The sequence below is a fragment of the Cibotium barometz genome, chromosome 29 (genome assembly GCF_041138505.1).
Source record: "Cibotium barometz isolate CiBa-2024 chromosome 29, ASM4113850v1, whole genome shotgun sequence".
Classification (NCBI taxonomy): Eukaryota; Viridiplantae; Streptophyta; class Polypodiopsida; order Cyatheales; family Cibotiaceae; genus Cibotium; species Cibotium barometz.
This window is the reverse complement of record NC_141074.1, coordinates 27006551-27022159: the sequence shown is the minus strand read 5'-3', so window position 1 is coordinate 27022159 and position 15609 is coordinate 27006551. Positions and strand designations below refer to the sequence as shown.

The window sequence follows — 15609 nt, the reverse complement described above, 5'->3', positions numbered from 1 at the left end:
GTGTTATCGCATTTTACAAAAGCCTACAACAAGTGCTAGTTCAAACTGTGCTAGCAACATGCATCTTGTAAAATTAAAAAAAATAAATAAATAAACAAATATATATATATATATATACACACACAATATATATATATATATATATATACACACACACACACACAATATATATATATATATATATATATGTGTGTGTGTGTGTATATATACACACATATATATATGTGCTTGTGTGTATTATATATGTGTGTGTATACATATACATATACATATATAATATATATATATATATATGTTCGTGTGTGTATATATATGTGTGTATATATACACACACATATATATATACACATATATATATACACATACACACATTAAAAAAATTAATATAAATGTATTGAGGCCCTTTGATGTGAAAAGATTCAAAACCACTAAACCCATGCATTGCTTTTTTTGGGCTCTAGACCGATCCTTTATCCGCCGGCGGCGGGCGACATTTTGCCTGTGGCTATATTTCTCTTCTCTGCAGTGATGAGCACGGGGCCCTTGCCCACTCAGTCCGCCAGCTCGGGGGCTCTTTCATGCTGCTTGCGTGCTGGCAAGACGAATTTTATCGGGAACAATGTGGAGTTTGGGCGTTTCAGCAATGTATCATTGTGTAATGGCAAAAGAAGAATCTTGATATCCAGGAAGGGATGCAGTGTGGACTGGCTTTCAAACCCCAGGCCCAGAGTACAGGGTCTATCGGAGTGGCAAACAGGGCGATGGAGAGCGCAAGCACGTGCTTGTTGCCAGCCTCCTCTGTCTAAGCAAAGTGGCAGCTGCTCATTAGCGTGGAAAATTGACAAGGGTGTTGAAATTGAAACTCTGGTTTTGAAGGCCTGCAAGATTCTTCATGTGGAGATGGTCCTGAAACCCGTATTACATATTGTGAGATGTTTGGACTTCAGGGAGCACATGCCACTTGCCACTTGTGATGGTTTGGTCTTGAGAAGACCCTCCTTTTGCAATTTAGGGTTAGGTCACTGCAGGATTACAACCCTACCCAGGGTTTTAGGGCGGGTTTTACTTTCTGTTGTATTTTTGGTTTGTTTAGTCTTACAACCATTTTCACAGGTGGCATCACCTGCTTATGCAGCCCCTGCTGCTGATGTAGGTGTTACATCCCAACAATCACAGGACTTTTATGAGATCCTTTTTAAGAAATTCCAGGAAAAAGATGAGGAGCTGGGCAGGGTCCAGAATGAGGGCCACACCCAAAACAGCATTCAAGGCAAACTAAAGGAGCTTCATAAGAGGGTGAAGGAACAAAAGGAGAGGTCTGAGGCAGCAAAACAAGACTTAGAAGAGCTTTCTAAAACTAGATCTGGCAAGCAAGGAATGGAGAGCTCCTTTTCTCCTCAGGAGGAAAGAGTGTTGGCTATTTTGGACAGGACCTTTCAAGCTTACAAGGAAAAATCACAGGGAAATCTTAAGGCTGACACTTATGTGTCTTCATACGAGGACAATTTAAGACAGGCTTTTGGTTATAAATTTGCATCCTTACAGGCTTTTCAGAAGGAAACTTTAGGGAGGACCGATAGGGAGGCAGCCTTGCTGCGGAAAGCAAGGGAACTTGTTGACGATATTAGGCTGGAAGAGAGAAGGCTGCAAGGAAGGGCCTTGAGAGATATGGAGAAGGCTCTTTCACAGCTCAGAACAGAAGAAACACGATTGAGGGACAGGCTAGGAAAGGTCATTACAAGGCATCTCACTGTACAGGAACAACTACAGACCCTTAATGGCAGCAAAGAAGTGTTGAAGAAGGATCTGCAAGACTTAGACGTTGAAATTACAGAGGTATGGGAAAAGATGCTGAATGTGAAGGCAGAGATGCAGCAGAGAGAGAGAGGAAGTTTGCAAGCAGCACTGGAGAAGCTCCCAAGTCTAGAGAAACAACTCGAAGAGGCCATCTCAACTTTTCTGAAGGACGAAAGCTCTTTAAGGTTTTAATCTTTGGGTCACTATAGGCATTCTAGGCCTGCTTTTCTGGCTTGCTTCTTATACCATTGGACTTTCTCTTGCACTTCATAGTGAGGTGATCTTGGCTTCTTGTTATGACATGTCATAACGTGGCTGGTGTGTTTTGAGGCTAGGCATAATTATACCTAGGATGGCCCAAGATGGGACACATTGACTTATGGGTGCTTCTTGGCAAGGGTTAATGTGAAAAGCTATACACAATTATTAATAAGTGTGCTTTTGTGCTTTATTATTAACCCAAGCCTATATAAGCGAGTTTTTTGCTCATAAGCCCTAGATTTCTACCGGGGAGGATTTGGTGGGAGATCAGGATCCAAGCAAGGCCTTGGCCATGGCTCTAGACACACCTAGACAGGTAAACTCCAGTCATATGGACTGCAGGCGTTTAGGGGTAGAGTATGATCATGGTCTATCATAGCACGGGGGTGCTCCAAAGGGAGTTATCGTTAAGTGGTTAGCCTCCGGCACCATATCTATGTTGGTTTGTGTGCATTTGTCTTGCAAGAGCTGCTTAGGAGATTGAGGGCTGTTTCAGCTGGTATCAGAGGAGGGTTTCATGTGACGGATTATGTGTTGCTATCTCTTTGAGAGTGGTCATTTGATTCATGTCGGTTCCATGGTGCTTTTGGTTTGTGATTGTTGATCTTTGTCATGGGGAGGATGATGGGTGTAGTTTTTGTGTGCGCATTTTGATGGAAGTCATTTCCGCGAGCTTGTGTAACCATGTGTGAGCATGGAAGCTACTTTGGATGGAATTTTTTGGGATGCGATGCAGGTTGTGGCTGCGCATTGTGTGTGTATGCGTGCGTGCAACGTGCGTCGACGACAGGTTGCTGTGCACCCTTGCTATGTATGGATGTCACCTATGTTGTTGGCAAGCTGAGGCTGATGGCTGCAACAAACCTCTATCAAACATCCTTGACTATTAGCATAGGTGAGTTTGGCCCGGAATTCTACATGAGAGAAATGAGAAGTTTGGAACTTCTCAGTCTTAGAATGAATGTCTAGACTAGTTGTTTGACGGTTGGACCATTTGATATCCTGACTTTGTATATGTGGTTGGATCCCACGATGGTCAGAGATACTCGAGGGTGGATGTAGTTTATTTTGATTCTAAGATTTTGGAGTCATGTGGATTTTCCACTTGTTTGATGGGATGTAACCCATGGACATGGGTGGAATATGTTATAACCATTGTCCTTTAGGATCTCTATTAATGGGTTTGCGTGGACCTTTGGTGACCTTAAGCTCAATCCCATTTGGTGGGGTGAAAAGTAGCTGGAAGCCGTATGTTGTTGTAACTCCGTGTGGGTTTCACAAAACACTTGACCATTAATGCAATAACACTTAAATTGGCCACAACCTTAAACATATGCCACTTAATTCCACAAAACTGTGAAAGAGAGATGTGCATACATAGAGGCCCGAATTGTCAGAATATGCAGCGGAGATGATGACAAAATCTGAGAACACGAGCAAGTGCACTGCAGAAAAATACAGCAATGGAGAAGGAGAGAGAGAGGCGTGTAACTCTGCTCTATATACACAAGAAAATCCTAAATACTGAATACAATGAGTGGGGGGCCATGGGGCCATTTTATATGGCCCCACATGAGCAGTCGGCCAGCAATAGGACAGCCGACAGCACCCATAAGGACACTCGACTGCTGCATCTCAAGTTGGCCAGCACATGTGAAGTCGGCCAGTAGTAGAGAGAAGCAGGGAGCAGTCGGCCAGTGTCAGAGCACACTATCTTGCAGTTGGCCAGCATACAGAGGTAGCCGACATGCACAGGACAGCCTCCCACAGGAGAAAAAATAGGGAAAAATATGGAGAGTGGGGAAAAATGAGAAAACACCTAATTTGGGCGGGCACACCCACAATAGAGGCCCTGGTGTAAATATACAGACAGGAGATGACTTCTAACACCCCCTCTCAGCTCCCTAACCACAGGTGCTTGTAGAATCTCCTTTTCCAGCCAGCCCTTAATCTCATGTCTGGAAAGAACCTTCCGTGTACAGTATAACATTAACCCACAAGAGGCAAAGAGTGCTACTTGCTTGTCCACAAATTCAGAAGAAACAGAGACTTCTACTGAATTTGGAGAAGATTCTCCTCTCTTTCCCTCTATGTGTTGAACTTCTGACAAGCCTTTTTCTTGTAGAGATTGATACATTCTCTTCTTAGCCCACTCAATACTTTGACAAGCCATGGCATCAAGTCCAAGAGAATCCATAAAAGATTTATTAACTCCATTCACCTTATTAATGGCCTGTTTGACCCCCAGCAAAGGCATCTCATCCTAGACATCAGCCCATTCCTTCATTTGCATATCTTCACCCATTACTGGAGATGGCATTAGGCCAGTCATGACAGGTAACTTTCCCACTTCTGTCAGATTGCGCTGCACGTTTACAGGTAGAGGAAGAGGCGATTTTCCCCATGACCAGGCGAACTTACCTCTTCTTGACTGTGTGACCTAACCGGTTCATGATCAGGCGAACTTACCTTTTCTTGACTGTGTGACGGCTCATGATCAGGCGAACTTTCCCTCTCTCGATTGTGCGAGCTTCCTCCATCTCGTCTGTTCTCTTCTTGACGGCTGCAAAGGACGTTGAGATTCTCATCATTGGATAGCCTTGCTTCAGACTGACTCTTCTCTCCCCCTTGCATATCTTCAGCAAGAGCCTTGATTGCTAGCGCTGAAAGCTTTCTTCATTTTTTTTTTGATCGCGACCATCTCTCCGACATGTACTTCCTTTTTAGATCACACCCCGGTTATTTTGTCCTTAGAGGACCCATGGAGGCATTACAAGCATGTGAGCTCAAGGATTCCGGACAGCCTCATTCAGGACCCAGAGATATGCAGCAGATAAAGCGAATATGGGCAAGATTGGATTTTTTTTGAGGCTATGCTGTGTGCACATTGGATGAGGGCTTAGGGGAGATTAGCACTTTCTTGCAGGAGGCAGCCCAGAGCAAATTAGAGGGTTTCCGGGAGCAGGAGAGGAGTTTGAGGAGTCGTCTTGCCTCTTTACAGCAGCTCCTCGGATAGCCAGTGGATCGAGAGTTAGCTCGCTACCTCTTACACACAGAGATCAGATCCATAGAGGAGAGAAGGTGTCATGTGCATCCCACACTTGGATACCCGTAGACATATCTGCAGGTTGTCCCTCGCTTTGCAATACAGCAGGACATATCTTTTTCTCTCTTTGGGTTATGGAAAAAGCACAGGGTTTTACTGTGGTAAACAGCCTTGGTTTTGGCATCGTGTTTGGATGGTGTCTCTGTGGGTTTCTCATGGAAACATGACTTTGGTTTCGAGGAAACAGGCCTATGGTTTATGGGATACAGGTCTTTGGTTTAAGGTGGAAACAAGTCTATGGTTTCTTGAGGAAACATGTTTTTGGCTTCTCCAAGAGATAGGTCACATGCAGGTAGTGGTTACATGAATGGACACATGTATTGTACAGCCTTGCTGTTGATTGGATAGGGTTGGGGAATCCATGACTGAGATGGATAGATAGTATCCTTGGAGGGCAGAGAAGGATGGTACAGGTGTGTCGACTGTATGGTATGCTGTGTTGTGATGCGAGTTCTCTTTTGGGAAACACTTTGGAGTCTTTGTTGTGATACAGGAGCACTGGACGTGTCAGGGTGTGATGCTGTCCATAGGGTGAGAGGCTATGGATGGTTGTGGCAGCCTTGACCGAGGGAGAAAGCTTCTGTGTACAGGACTCATGTGAAAGAGCCTTTTGATGTGAACAATAGTTGGAATTGTTTGTGGATGCCTGAGATGGATAGTATCCTTGGAGGGCAGAGAAGGATGGTACAGGTGTGTCGACTGGATGGTATGTTGTGCTGTGATGCGAGTTCTCTTTTGGGAAACACTTTGGAGTCTTTGTTGTGATACAAGAGCACTGGATGTGTCAGGGTGTGATGCTGTCCATAGGGTGAGAGGCTATGGATGGTTGTGGCAGCCTTGACCGAGGGAGAAAGCTTCTGTGTACAGGACTCATGTGAAAGAGCCTTTTGATGTGAACAATAGTTGGAATTGTTTGTGGATGCCGAGTGAACATGAAGCCATGATGCGGGGTCTTTGTAGGCTTCAGGAGTTCTACCATGACGGCTGAGTTTCTAGCCTTATTGTAATCAAAGCTCTTATAATCTATTAAAGAAATACCGCAAGGGGCGCCACTAGGTTTTGGGGCCAATTGGTATTCGTGTACTGTTCGCAGGAGCACTCTAGCTCCCCCTGTTTGTTTTCCTTTTCTAGGTCTTCAGAGGTGTTGAAGTATTTTGTGTGCAAGTTTGTTTTGCACCGCCCTTTGGTTTTGTCTGAAGGCCAAGGCCGATTTACAAAAGAAGTCAAATCCATAGCATAGCTATTGTAGTAGTTGCATTGTAGATAGGTCTATGGGCCAGCCAAAGGCCAGCCCGTGGCATAGCTAGCCCATAAGGGCAATAATCGATGTTGTGAAAAGATAAGTTTTGGCATAGGTGAGGATTGAGCTAAGCTTACATTCAAAGTGGGTTAATTGGTTTACCTTTGAATCCTTGAGAGGTTCTTAAACCTTTTTCTACTACTGCATAATACGATGCACAACAGGATCCTTTTGTTTTTAGAAATTTGCATCGTAAGAAGCTCATGACAAGTTTTGGAGCTCTTTTATAATGTGATGAAACATTCCATAACTCCACTGGCACTTCTGTTAAACAGGACAGTGGTGTCTCAGAATTGTCAACCAGTCAAACAACAAATGCATTGATTTGTCTTCTAATTTGCAATGCTTATACTCCTCCAAGAGTTTTTGGATGTGTGGATGTGGTAGACATGTGGTTACTGCAGCTGATTTTTGTGAGGGTAAGTAGTTGCCAGCTGTCTTGCAATTTTTGGTTTTTAAAACTTTCTTTAATATACAGCTCAGCAGCAGGGTTACAACAAAGAGAGGCACAAGAAAAGGTTGTGAATGACTTGAGGAAGGCTCTGAACAATGTTTTGGAGCACAAATTCTTACCAGAAGCCGTTGATATAGAGCAGTCAGAGCCACGCATGGACGAGCAAACCAAAGTATTTTTGGCTAAAGTGAGGCTGGAGGATGAATCATCAAAGAAATTGTTGGAGACCATAGACAACATGATCCAAGAAGACATCAAAGCTGAGAGAATCAATGCAGACAGTCAGGCTGGGCAAGGGAATATTATAGTCGCTCCAAGCCTTCAAAAAATGAAAGAGGAAAAGAAAGCAGAACTGAAACAGTTTTTGAGAGAGAATCCTGAGGTTGGGCGTCAATATGCTGCACAAAAACAGGTCTGCACTCTCTTTCATTCTTCTCGACTTGTTTTGATCACAGATTTTTGACAGAATTTGGTGCTTCTCTTGCTTTACTGAGAATCTTCTTGGGAACAAAAAAATATCATGGAAAGAAAAAAAGTATCATGATGTTTTTCAAATGAGGTGCAATTCACATCAAAACCATTCTTTTCTTCGATTGCCACTGTATGTAGTTGTAGAAAGTGCAAAGTGTGATTGGTGCTTGTCTTATGGCTTCTCTCCCTGGTACGCATGCTATTCTAGACTTTCTTACTTTCGTGCAAAACTCTTTCTTTGCTGGAAATAATCAGAGACACCGAGCAAAACACAGGCATGGATTATAGATGTATTCAAGGCAGGCACAGATTGTAGATGTATTCAAGACAGGCTGGCATTTTCTCTTTCTTGCCAAAACAAAAATTATGGAGTAAACTTTTGCACCATCTGCACCGCTCTATAACTGTTTGCAGGAGGTGATGATTGTATATTCTTTGGACGCTCAAGCTTAGTCAACCATCCTATTCAGATCTTTGAGGCTAGCATCCCAAAGATGGCTTTCCAGGCTGATCTAGCCATTATGAGGTTGTGGCGATGCCGTTCGGACTCACCCAATCCACCAACGTGACGTTCAATAAGATGATGTCTCCGGCATTTATGGAGCTCATTGGGAAGTGTGTATTCATCTTGAGAGCTAAAGTTTTCAGCCATCAAAGGTGGTTCAAGGGTGCAGGTGTGAAGAAGAATCTAGAAGAAGGTGAAAGGAGGTAGATTCATAGCCACATGGGCTGATTGAAATGAAATGATATATTAACGTCTCTAAGAGGCCATAATGGCCTATGAGACCAAAACTGAGAGTACATCTGAATTTGGTGTCTCATCAAAGAGAACAACTAAATGAGACTAAAAAGTACAATAAACTGATTGTCCTATAGTTATAAGATTAGAATTGTAAGACTCTGAGATGATACTGAGTAGAAAATACTGGAAAATATTGAAAAAAGAAAAAAGAAAAATGTATATTAGGTAGATCCATGTATACTGATCAGTTGAAGTGTTGCCCTCTCCTTAGATCAAGTATCTCCGCCATGGGGCTGTCTAGAATGCAGAGGTCGTAGAAGCGAGGTAGGTGCCTCCGATGCCGAGCAATAATGGCTCTCATCTGGTGATGGTGAGGATGCCGAGCAATAATGGCTCTCATCTGGTGATGGTGAGGATGCCGTGGTCGGGATCTTGGTGGGCGTGGTCGACGAGCACGACATAAGATGACTGCTCTATCAGTGGTGACTCCCTGGCAGCGCGGTCGGTGCCCTGATGGCCCAATGGAGAAGGTATCAGGAGGTGTGTGGGTTGGGTTGCTTGTGCTGGTGCCGAAGAAATCTGTCAAGGTCCTCTATCTAGGTACATCATGGCTCGGTCTCCTGTCTGCCAAGAGGGTCTCTCTGTGTCTCTTGAGCTCAAGTAGGAACAATCCCAGGCATCTCTGATCCTCAAACTCCATGACCTTGCGTAACGGCCCAAAACCCTCTCGGAAGAGGCAGTGATATCTCCCTCGGATCTCATAATAGACTGTACATGGCAAATATAGTGCTCCTCTGTCTCTGCCTCCAGCCGACAAATGCGGTCATCCAAGATCTGATGCACATATCGCCCTGTCTCAATCCGTAGCTGGTGTGATGAGGTCCGGATCTGTCCAATGGAACAACGTATCCCATGTGATAGGTGTACATCCATGTACGTTGGGCGGGTGATAAAATCATCTGGTGAGAGGTGTAGAAAATGGCTCTTGTAATGAGCCATTTTCGTACCTAAGGGCTCAAGGGGGCTAGTCCATGTCCTCTCTGTGTCCACTCTGATGATATCCATCCTGATCACACGGTTTTGCTCTAAGCGGGTGAGATCCAAAAATGGACAATCTAGACTGTACTGAAAGGGTGGTAGTGCCTCTATCTGCAAACCATGTAGGTCAAACCATGATCTCATCTGAGCGTACCAGCAATGAGTATCTCCATCCTCTGCCAACTGTATGAATGAGGTCAATGCCAATCGGGAGTGCCTCTGCTGAGGGAGCTCCCATAGCCGCTGTAAAAAGGTAACTGCCTGGAATAGGGCCTCGGTTACTACTGGTGGGGCACCCAGCTCAGCCTGAACAATCTCATGTGGTACTGATGATTTGCTCCGAATCATGCGGGCAATCATCATAATCAGTGGTCTCTCCATTTGCCTCCATCCCTCATTCGTCCCTCTCTGAGATCTGTGATGTATACTAGGCCCCCAAATTGGAGCTCCGTACAGGAGGGTCGGTGTGACAAGCGTATCAAATAGAGGCTCTGATCTCGTCACCCATGCCTGTGTAATCTTGGTTTTCCCAAGGTTCACTGTCAGATCTCTATCCGCACAGAAAGCCTGTAATGCATCCAAGTGTCTCTGTAATTCCTCCGGAGAGTCTGAGATTAGAACAATATCATCAGCATATAACAAGATGGTATCAACACCCCTGCTAGGCATGCCGCTGGGCCTCCCAATCTGTCTACATAATCAGAGACCGCATCAATGTACAGTCCAAAGAGGGTGGGTGATAGCGGGCATCCTTGCTTCATCCCTATCGTGCTGGTCACCCTATCAGATAGTCCGCCTGGAGCTCCGACTTTGCCTGTCACACAGACTCATACAAAGCATATATCCCCCACTACATATCCTCGGGTACCTCAATGTCATGCAATCTGTGCATAAGCCTGGCACGTGGTACGGTATTGAAGGCTTTGCGGAAGTCCGCAAAGCAGCAGTATATCCTTCTCTTCTGTGCCCTGCCCTCTTCAATAAGTGCTCGAAGTGTCAATATGTGATCCAAGGTAGTAAATCCTCTCCTGAAGCCAGCCTGTCCATGTGCTCGATGACCATGCATCTCTGCCCATCGGCTCAGCTCCGACTCCAATATAGAGCCATATAGTTTGGCCAAGTAATGACCAATCATGATCGTCTGTAGTTGCTTGGTATCTTGGGGTCCCCACTCTTAAAGAGTGGTACAATGATATGCTCTGTCCAGCTTGTCGGGAAACCCTCACAAATGGCACGATTAAATACATGTACATGAGCGGAGCCAAAGTGTCTTGTGCATGTGAGAAGTGCCCTCCAACTAGGCCATCATGATCCTGTGCCTTTCCATTCTGTAACCTGTCTATCGCATCTAGCACCATCGGCATAGTAAAAAAGGTGCTGCTAGCCGGTCTAGCTCCCAGTGGAGGTGGGGTGGGGGGCTGTCCTGGTGCATCATATAGCTCTCTAGCATAAGTATGCCATGCCTCAGGTGCAGTAATCGGAGTACCAGGCTGTCTCTCTTGAAACATCTTCCATGCCCTCTTGCTGTCCTTCCCTAGGAAGAGTTGGTAGATCTCCTCCTCTAGCTTAGCCAGATAGGCTCGTTTCTTCCTCCGCACAAGGCGCCGAAAGATCATCCTGGCCTGTCTATGCGTGTGAGACCCCAATGGCAATCTCACGCTGTAGCTGTGCTCGTGTCTCATGACACTCATCATCATACCAACTGTTATGTGGGGCAGTGTTGCGGGGGTGGGTGGAAGGGATCATAGTGCAAGGAAACGCATATGAGGCGGATGCATGTAGTACACCTGCCAATCCTCTCGTGATCTCGTCCAGAGGGCTATGCGGGTCTAAAGCGAACAAGCCATCAGAATCCAGATACTGCATCTCGGTAAACGCCAACTGTCTCACGTGTAAACTGATATCTCAGGTACCTAGGTAGATGAGTGGCTGGTCCATCTCTCGGGGATCTACTTACTAGTGTGAAACTCGGGTATGCATGATCGGCTGGTCTGCTGCCAATGGGCCGACTGGAAGTCGTGAAACCCCGCACATCAGGTATTAATGAAGGAGATCCCATCAAGTAGTCCACTGTGCTCGCTCCCCCTGTAGAGTTCCAGTGTGTGAGAGCATCTGATCCTTGCTATCTCGATAAGCCATTGTATATGACCAACCTATGTGCACTCCCGAGTGTGAGAAAATCCCTGCCATAATCTGTAATCTCCCCCTCATCCTGTGTTGATCTCTGCAACCCTACATCCTCTGCCGTGATCTCCCGGTACATAGCCTCTTGAGTATCATACAGCTCTGTCTGCTCTGTGCCTGTACGTGCATTAAAGTCTCCCAATAGTAATATCTCCCATGCTGGCAAACCTCATGATATCATCATATAGTGGTATATAGGGCGACTCTCCTGATGGTTCAAACCTGGAGGAGCGGGCTGGGGGAAAGTAGCATACCGCCACATATAGCTCGTGGAGCCCCCCTCTGCATATTGGGACCCACATGTACCTTGCATCTGCAGTCTATGTACCACATGTATTTTGTCACGAAGCTCCTCCCTGTAAAGTAGTGCCACTCCTCCAGATCCTCTTGTACCTCCCACTGTGTGTGGCTAAGGGCGGAAAACTGATTCCCATCTATAACCCTGTACGTCAGGAAGCCTCTTGTTTGTGCATTGATGGGTCTCCGTATACATAGCAATATCACTGTGTCTGAAAGTATCCTCAAAGTGTCCTGCATCTGTTCTAAGGGCTCCGTTGCAATTCCACACCGTGAATCGCAAGGTCTCATAGGCCGCGCACCGTCAAGTGGGCCTCCTCTCTGTAATGATGACTCGGCCATCTCTATATACCGCCCATTTCCCCCCTTTCCTTGCCTCAAGCACACGCGGCATGTGGTGTGCTATCTGTGCCGGTGTAAGGTCCTCATCCAAATAAATCTTTTCCCCCTTAAGGGCTATCCTTTTGGAGAGGAAGGCCTTCTTCTTCTCCGACAGATTCTCACAGTTGGGAGGGGGGAAGTCACCGTACTTACCATTATATGGGGATATTATGGAGTTCTCATAGTTGGGAGGGGGGAAGTCCTCTTGCTCGGGGACTTCAACACCAGGACGAGAAGTCACCAGGTCCCCCTACTTGATTTGGATGACCATATCAAACTACAGGAGCTGGACATCACTGACACGGGGCTACAGAGATCATCACAGGACCTTGAGGACGTCACAGTGTATGGAAGATATTTCCTAGAGCTGGTAGCTGCACATGGTCTCGTTATCTATAATGGGATGTCTTGATGGCCCTCCTCCGATGCCCTCACATCCTTCCCTCACTCTAGAGGTACTAGCACTATGGACTACCTTATGGGATCTCCAGCTTTGGCACACCTTCTCGCTGACTTCTCCATCCCGCCACCCCCCTTTGAAGCTAACCATGCCTCTCTCTCTTTCACTCTTACCTGCACACCAAGTTCCAACATACCACCCCCCATCTCACATTACACCCAAGTCCATTTTGATTACGAGCTTGACCTTGTTTACTCCAACCACATCTACCGCCAACTCCAGGATGTGGAACCTACTGTCCCCCTACCCACCCTCACTACACAACTCACCACCATACTGAAACGTTTCGTCCGTTTCGTCGTTTTGGGGTTTCAAAGGTTTCGTTTCGTTTCGTCTATTGTGGATGAAACGCAAAGTTTCGAAATGACACTTCCTATATACACATATCAAATCTATACCATAGCAACAAAAAGGTAAAAGAGAGACTCAAAACACATATCAAATATTACTTGAACATAAAAGAGGAGAAGCAGTGGAGGAAAGAGGAGGAGGGAAGGGACTCCAGAGGCCTTCACGCATGCTCGGCCATGCTTCTTTTGTGGGTTGGGAAGGTTTTTTTCACTTTGTGCGTTGACTATAGACCTTGTTTTTGCCTTGCAAATATTTTTCGTGAAAAAATCTAAACATTGAGGATTTGGGCAAAAAGCGGTTTCGACTGAGGGGTTTCGTGGCGTTTTGTAACATTTCGTGCACTAAACGTTTTGTGGCGTTTCATCATGATGAAATCCGTTTTTATGCTACTATGGGTTCCATGCCCCAAAACTGTTGGTATGATGACGAATGCCGAGCCACACGCTCCCGTCTTAAGCATGAGGTACAGATTGGGCAAATCACGAAGCACCAAGCGCAACGGATTTCTCAACGGCTCACCCAACACAAGGAACACAAGTTCTACGCTTGGAAAGAGGATGAGTTAGACTGACTTTTCTTAGGGCCGAATTGCAAAGAGGCCTGGAGGAAACTTCGAGAATGTAGGCATATGCTCACTTATGCTAGTGCTATGTGTGAACAGGGCATAACCAAGGGCACTTTTTCCCATGTGGTTTTTCCCCTTGGATATCAAGTGTGAAAGGACACTCTACATATAATATTTTGTACTTCTATATTATATGGATGTGACACACATGCAAGGGTTGACTTGCATTTTGTGGCTACCACACTTTTGGCTCTCTCTCTCTCTCTCTCTCTCTCTCTCTCTCTCATTTCTGTGTGAGCTTCTCCATCCTGCACCTAACCCTAATGTGCAGGTTTGTGTGTGTGAGTGCGTGAGTCCAACACCAACAATTGGTATTAGAGCTGGGGGCTGCCTTGTGGAATTTTGTCCCTAATATCTACCAGCACAGCGAGTTCGTCTACTGCGAAATTTAGTTGACTGTGTATTTCCGTCGACCTGGCCTTCCGTCCGTCGAACAGGTTCTGGCGCCCAGTCCCAGTCTGTCCGCCGTTTGTCGCCGTCTTGTCCTGGCGAAGCTAGTGGAGAGAGAACCGCTGCTCGTCGTCCCACTGCGCCTCCTGTTTCCGGCGGTGCTACTGCACAAGGAACCGCCGCCGCCTCCTTTGCTCGCGGGGGGCTCCGCCCGTCGGCTGTGCCGGCTCCTGCAGTTCAGTCCTGTCACCAGCGGACTCCAGTTCAGTCCAGTTGCCAGCCGACTCTGAACTGCCCGCCGTCTGACACCGTCCGACCTCCAGTTCGGTCCCGCTGTCTATATGTGTTGAGTACCTGCGTCGGCCAGCTCGCGTGTGCCCTCTGCACGCCTGTACTTGCTCCACGTCCGTGTACTGCCAGCTCGCGTGTGCCCTCTCCATGTTCGTGCACTTCCCGACTGACGCCTGCAATACTCGCTTGTGCCTGTCCCCATCTGTACCATCCGTACTGTCCTCGCCTGTAGGTACTTTGATTTCACAAAAAAAAAAAAAAACCTTTGCAGCCATTTCAGGGAAGGGGTTTTCCAAATTAAGCTCAAAGTCAGCAATTTAAGCCTCTTCTGCTTGCAGAAATTTTAACTGCACATTGAAGCGATTGGAGTGCATAAAAATTGGGGCTTTTCAGATTGGAGCATGTAATTGGGCATTACAGCTGTGATTTGTCGCATATGTATACACATTGTGTGTAATTGGACAATTTGGTGCAGGTTTACACTTGCTTCAGTTTTGCAGACAAACATTTGCACAGGACATTTGGTTGCCTGGCAGTGCACATTGGTGCTTGGTTTGCTTGCAGGTATATTTTGTTGACATGGCTCAAAATGCTACAGATGTATTTGGTGTGCTCACCCAGGAGGACAAGTTGGATGGATCTAACTACTCCCTCTGGAGTTTCATGATCCGTAATTTGTTGGTAGCCAAGAGGCTTTGGGGCATCGTGTGTGGTGATGACACATGCCCACTTACCATTCAGCCAGCCACGCCTCAACGGGGAGGTGCTCAAAGAGCTCCTGAAGTAGAACCTGCTCCCACACAAGAGCAGAAGAGATGGGACTCAAGGGATGCACAGGCCATGTCATTGATATCCCTTTCAGTGAAAAGGACTATTATTCCGCACATGGGACACATTGGAAGCAATGTATTAGGTACGCAACGAGGCAAGAGTTGCCTACTTGAAGAGGCAATTGGATCTTCTTTCTATGGATGAGGGTGACTCCATGGTAGATCATCTCACCAAAGTGAAAGATCTGCAAGAACAATTGCTCAACATTGATGAGGTTATCCCAGACAGACAGCTGGTCACCAATACTCTTCATTCTTTACCACCTTCCTACTTGGGCTTTCACACCTCTCTCAACCTCTCTATGAGAGGAGGTGGTGATCCTGTTACTTTTGAAGAGCTGGTGGGTTTACTCTTGCAGGAAGAGCAAGCAAGAGCAAACTTATCGAGCAACCGTGGTGGAGACAAGGCATTTACAGCCAGGGATAAGGGTAAAGCAAAGAGCTTTAAGCATGGGGCACAACAGTCTAGCAAGGCTGGTCATGGACAACCCTCTTCTAGTGGTGAAAAGTCTGACAAAGGGGATGCAAACAAGCCCAAAAAGAAAGGCAAATGTCACTACTGCCATAAGCCTGGACACTACATCAGTGAATGTAGGAAGTCGCATTGCAAAAGAGAAAAGGAAAGAAGCAG

The 15609-nt window shown here is 46.1% G+C and overlaps 1 protein-coding gene across 4 annotated transcripts in view; it reads left to right on the top strand.

Moving 5' to 3' along the window:
* Positions 1-415: 415 nt before the first annotated feature.
* EMB2458 (FtsH extracellular protease family) overlaps positions 416-15609 on the top strand; it is a 137214-nt gene continuing 122020 nt past the window's right edge. For all 4 annotated transcript variants that reach the window (XR_015269627.1, XR_015269626.1, XM_086823020.1 and 1 more), the window contains exons 1-2: positions 416-1982; positions 6943-7330. Coding sequence is in view for 2 of the 4 variants with exons in the window: in XM_086823020.1 (XP_086679146.1) it covers positions 529-1982; positions 6943-7330 (1842 nt within the window). In the remaining 2 variants the exon portion in view is untranslated. The remainder of the gene's footprint in view (positions 1983-6942; positions 7331-15609) is intronic.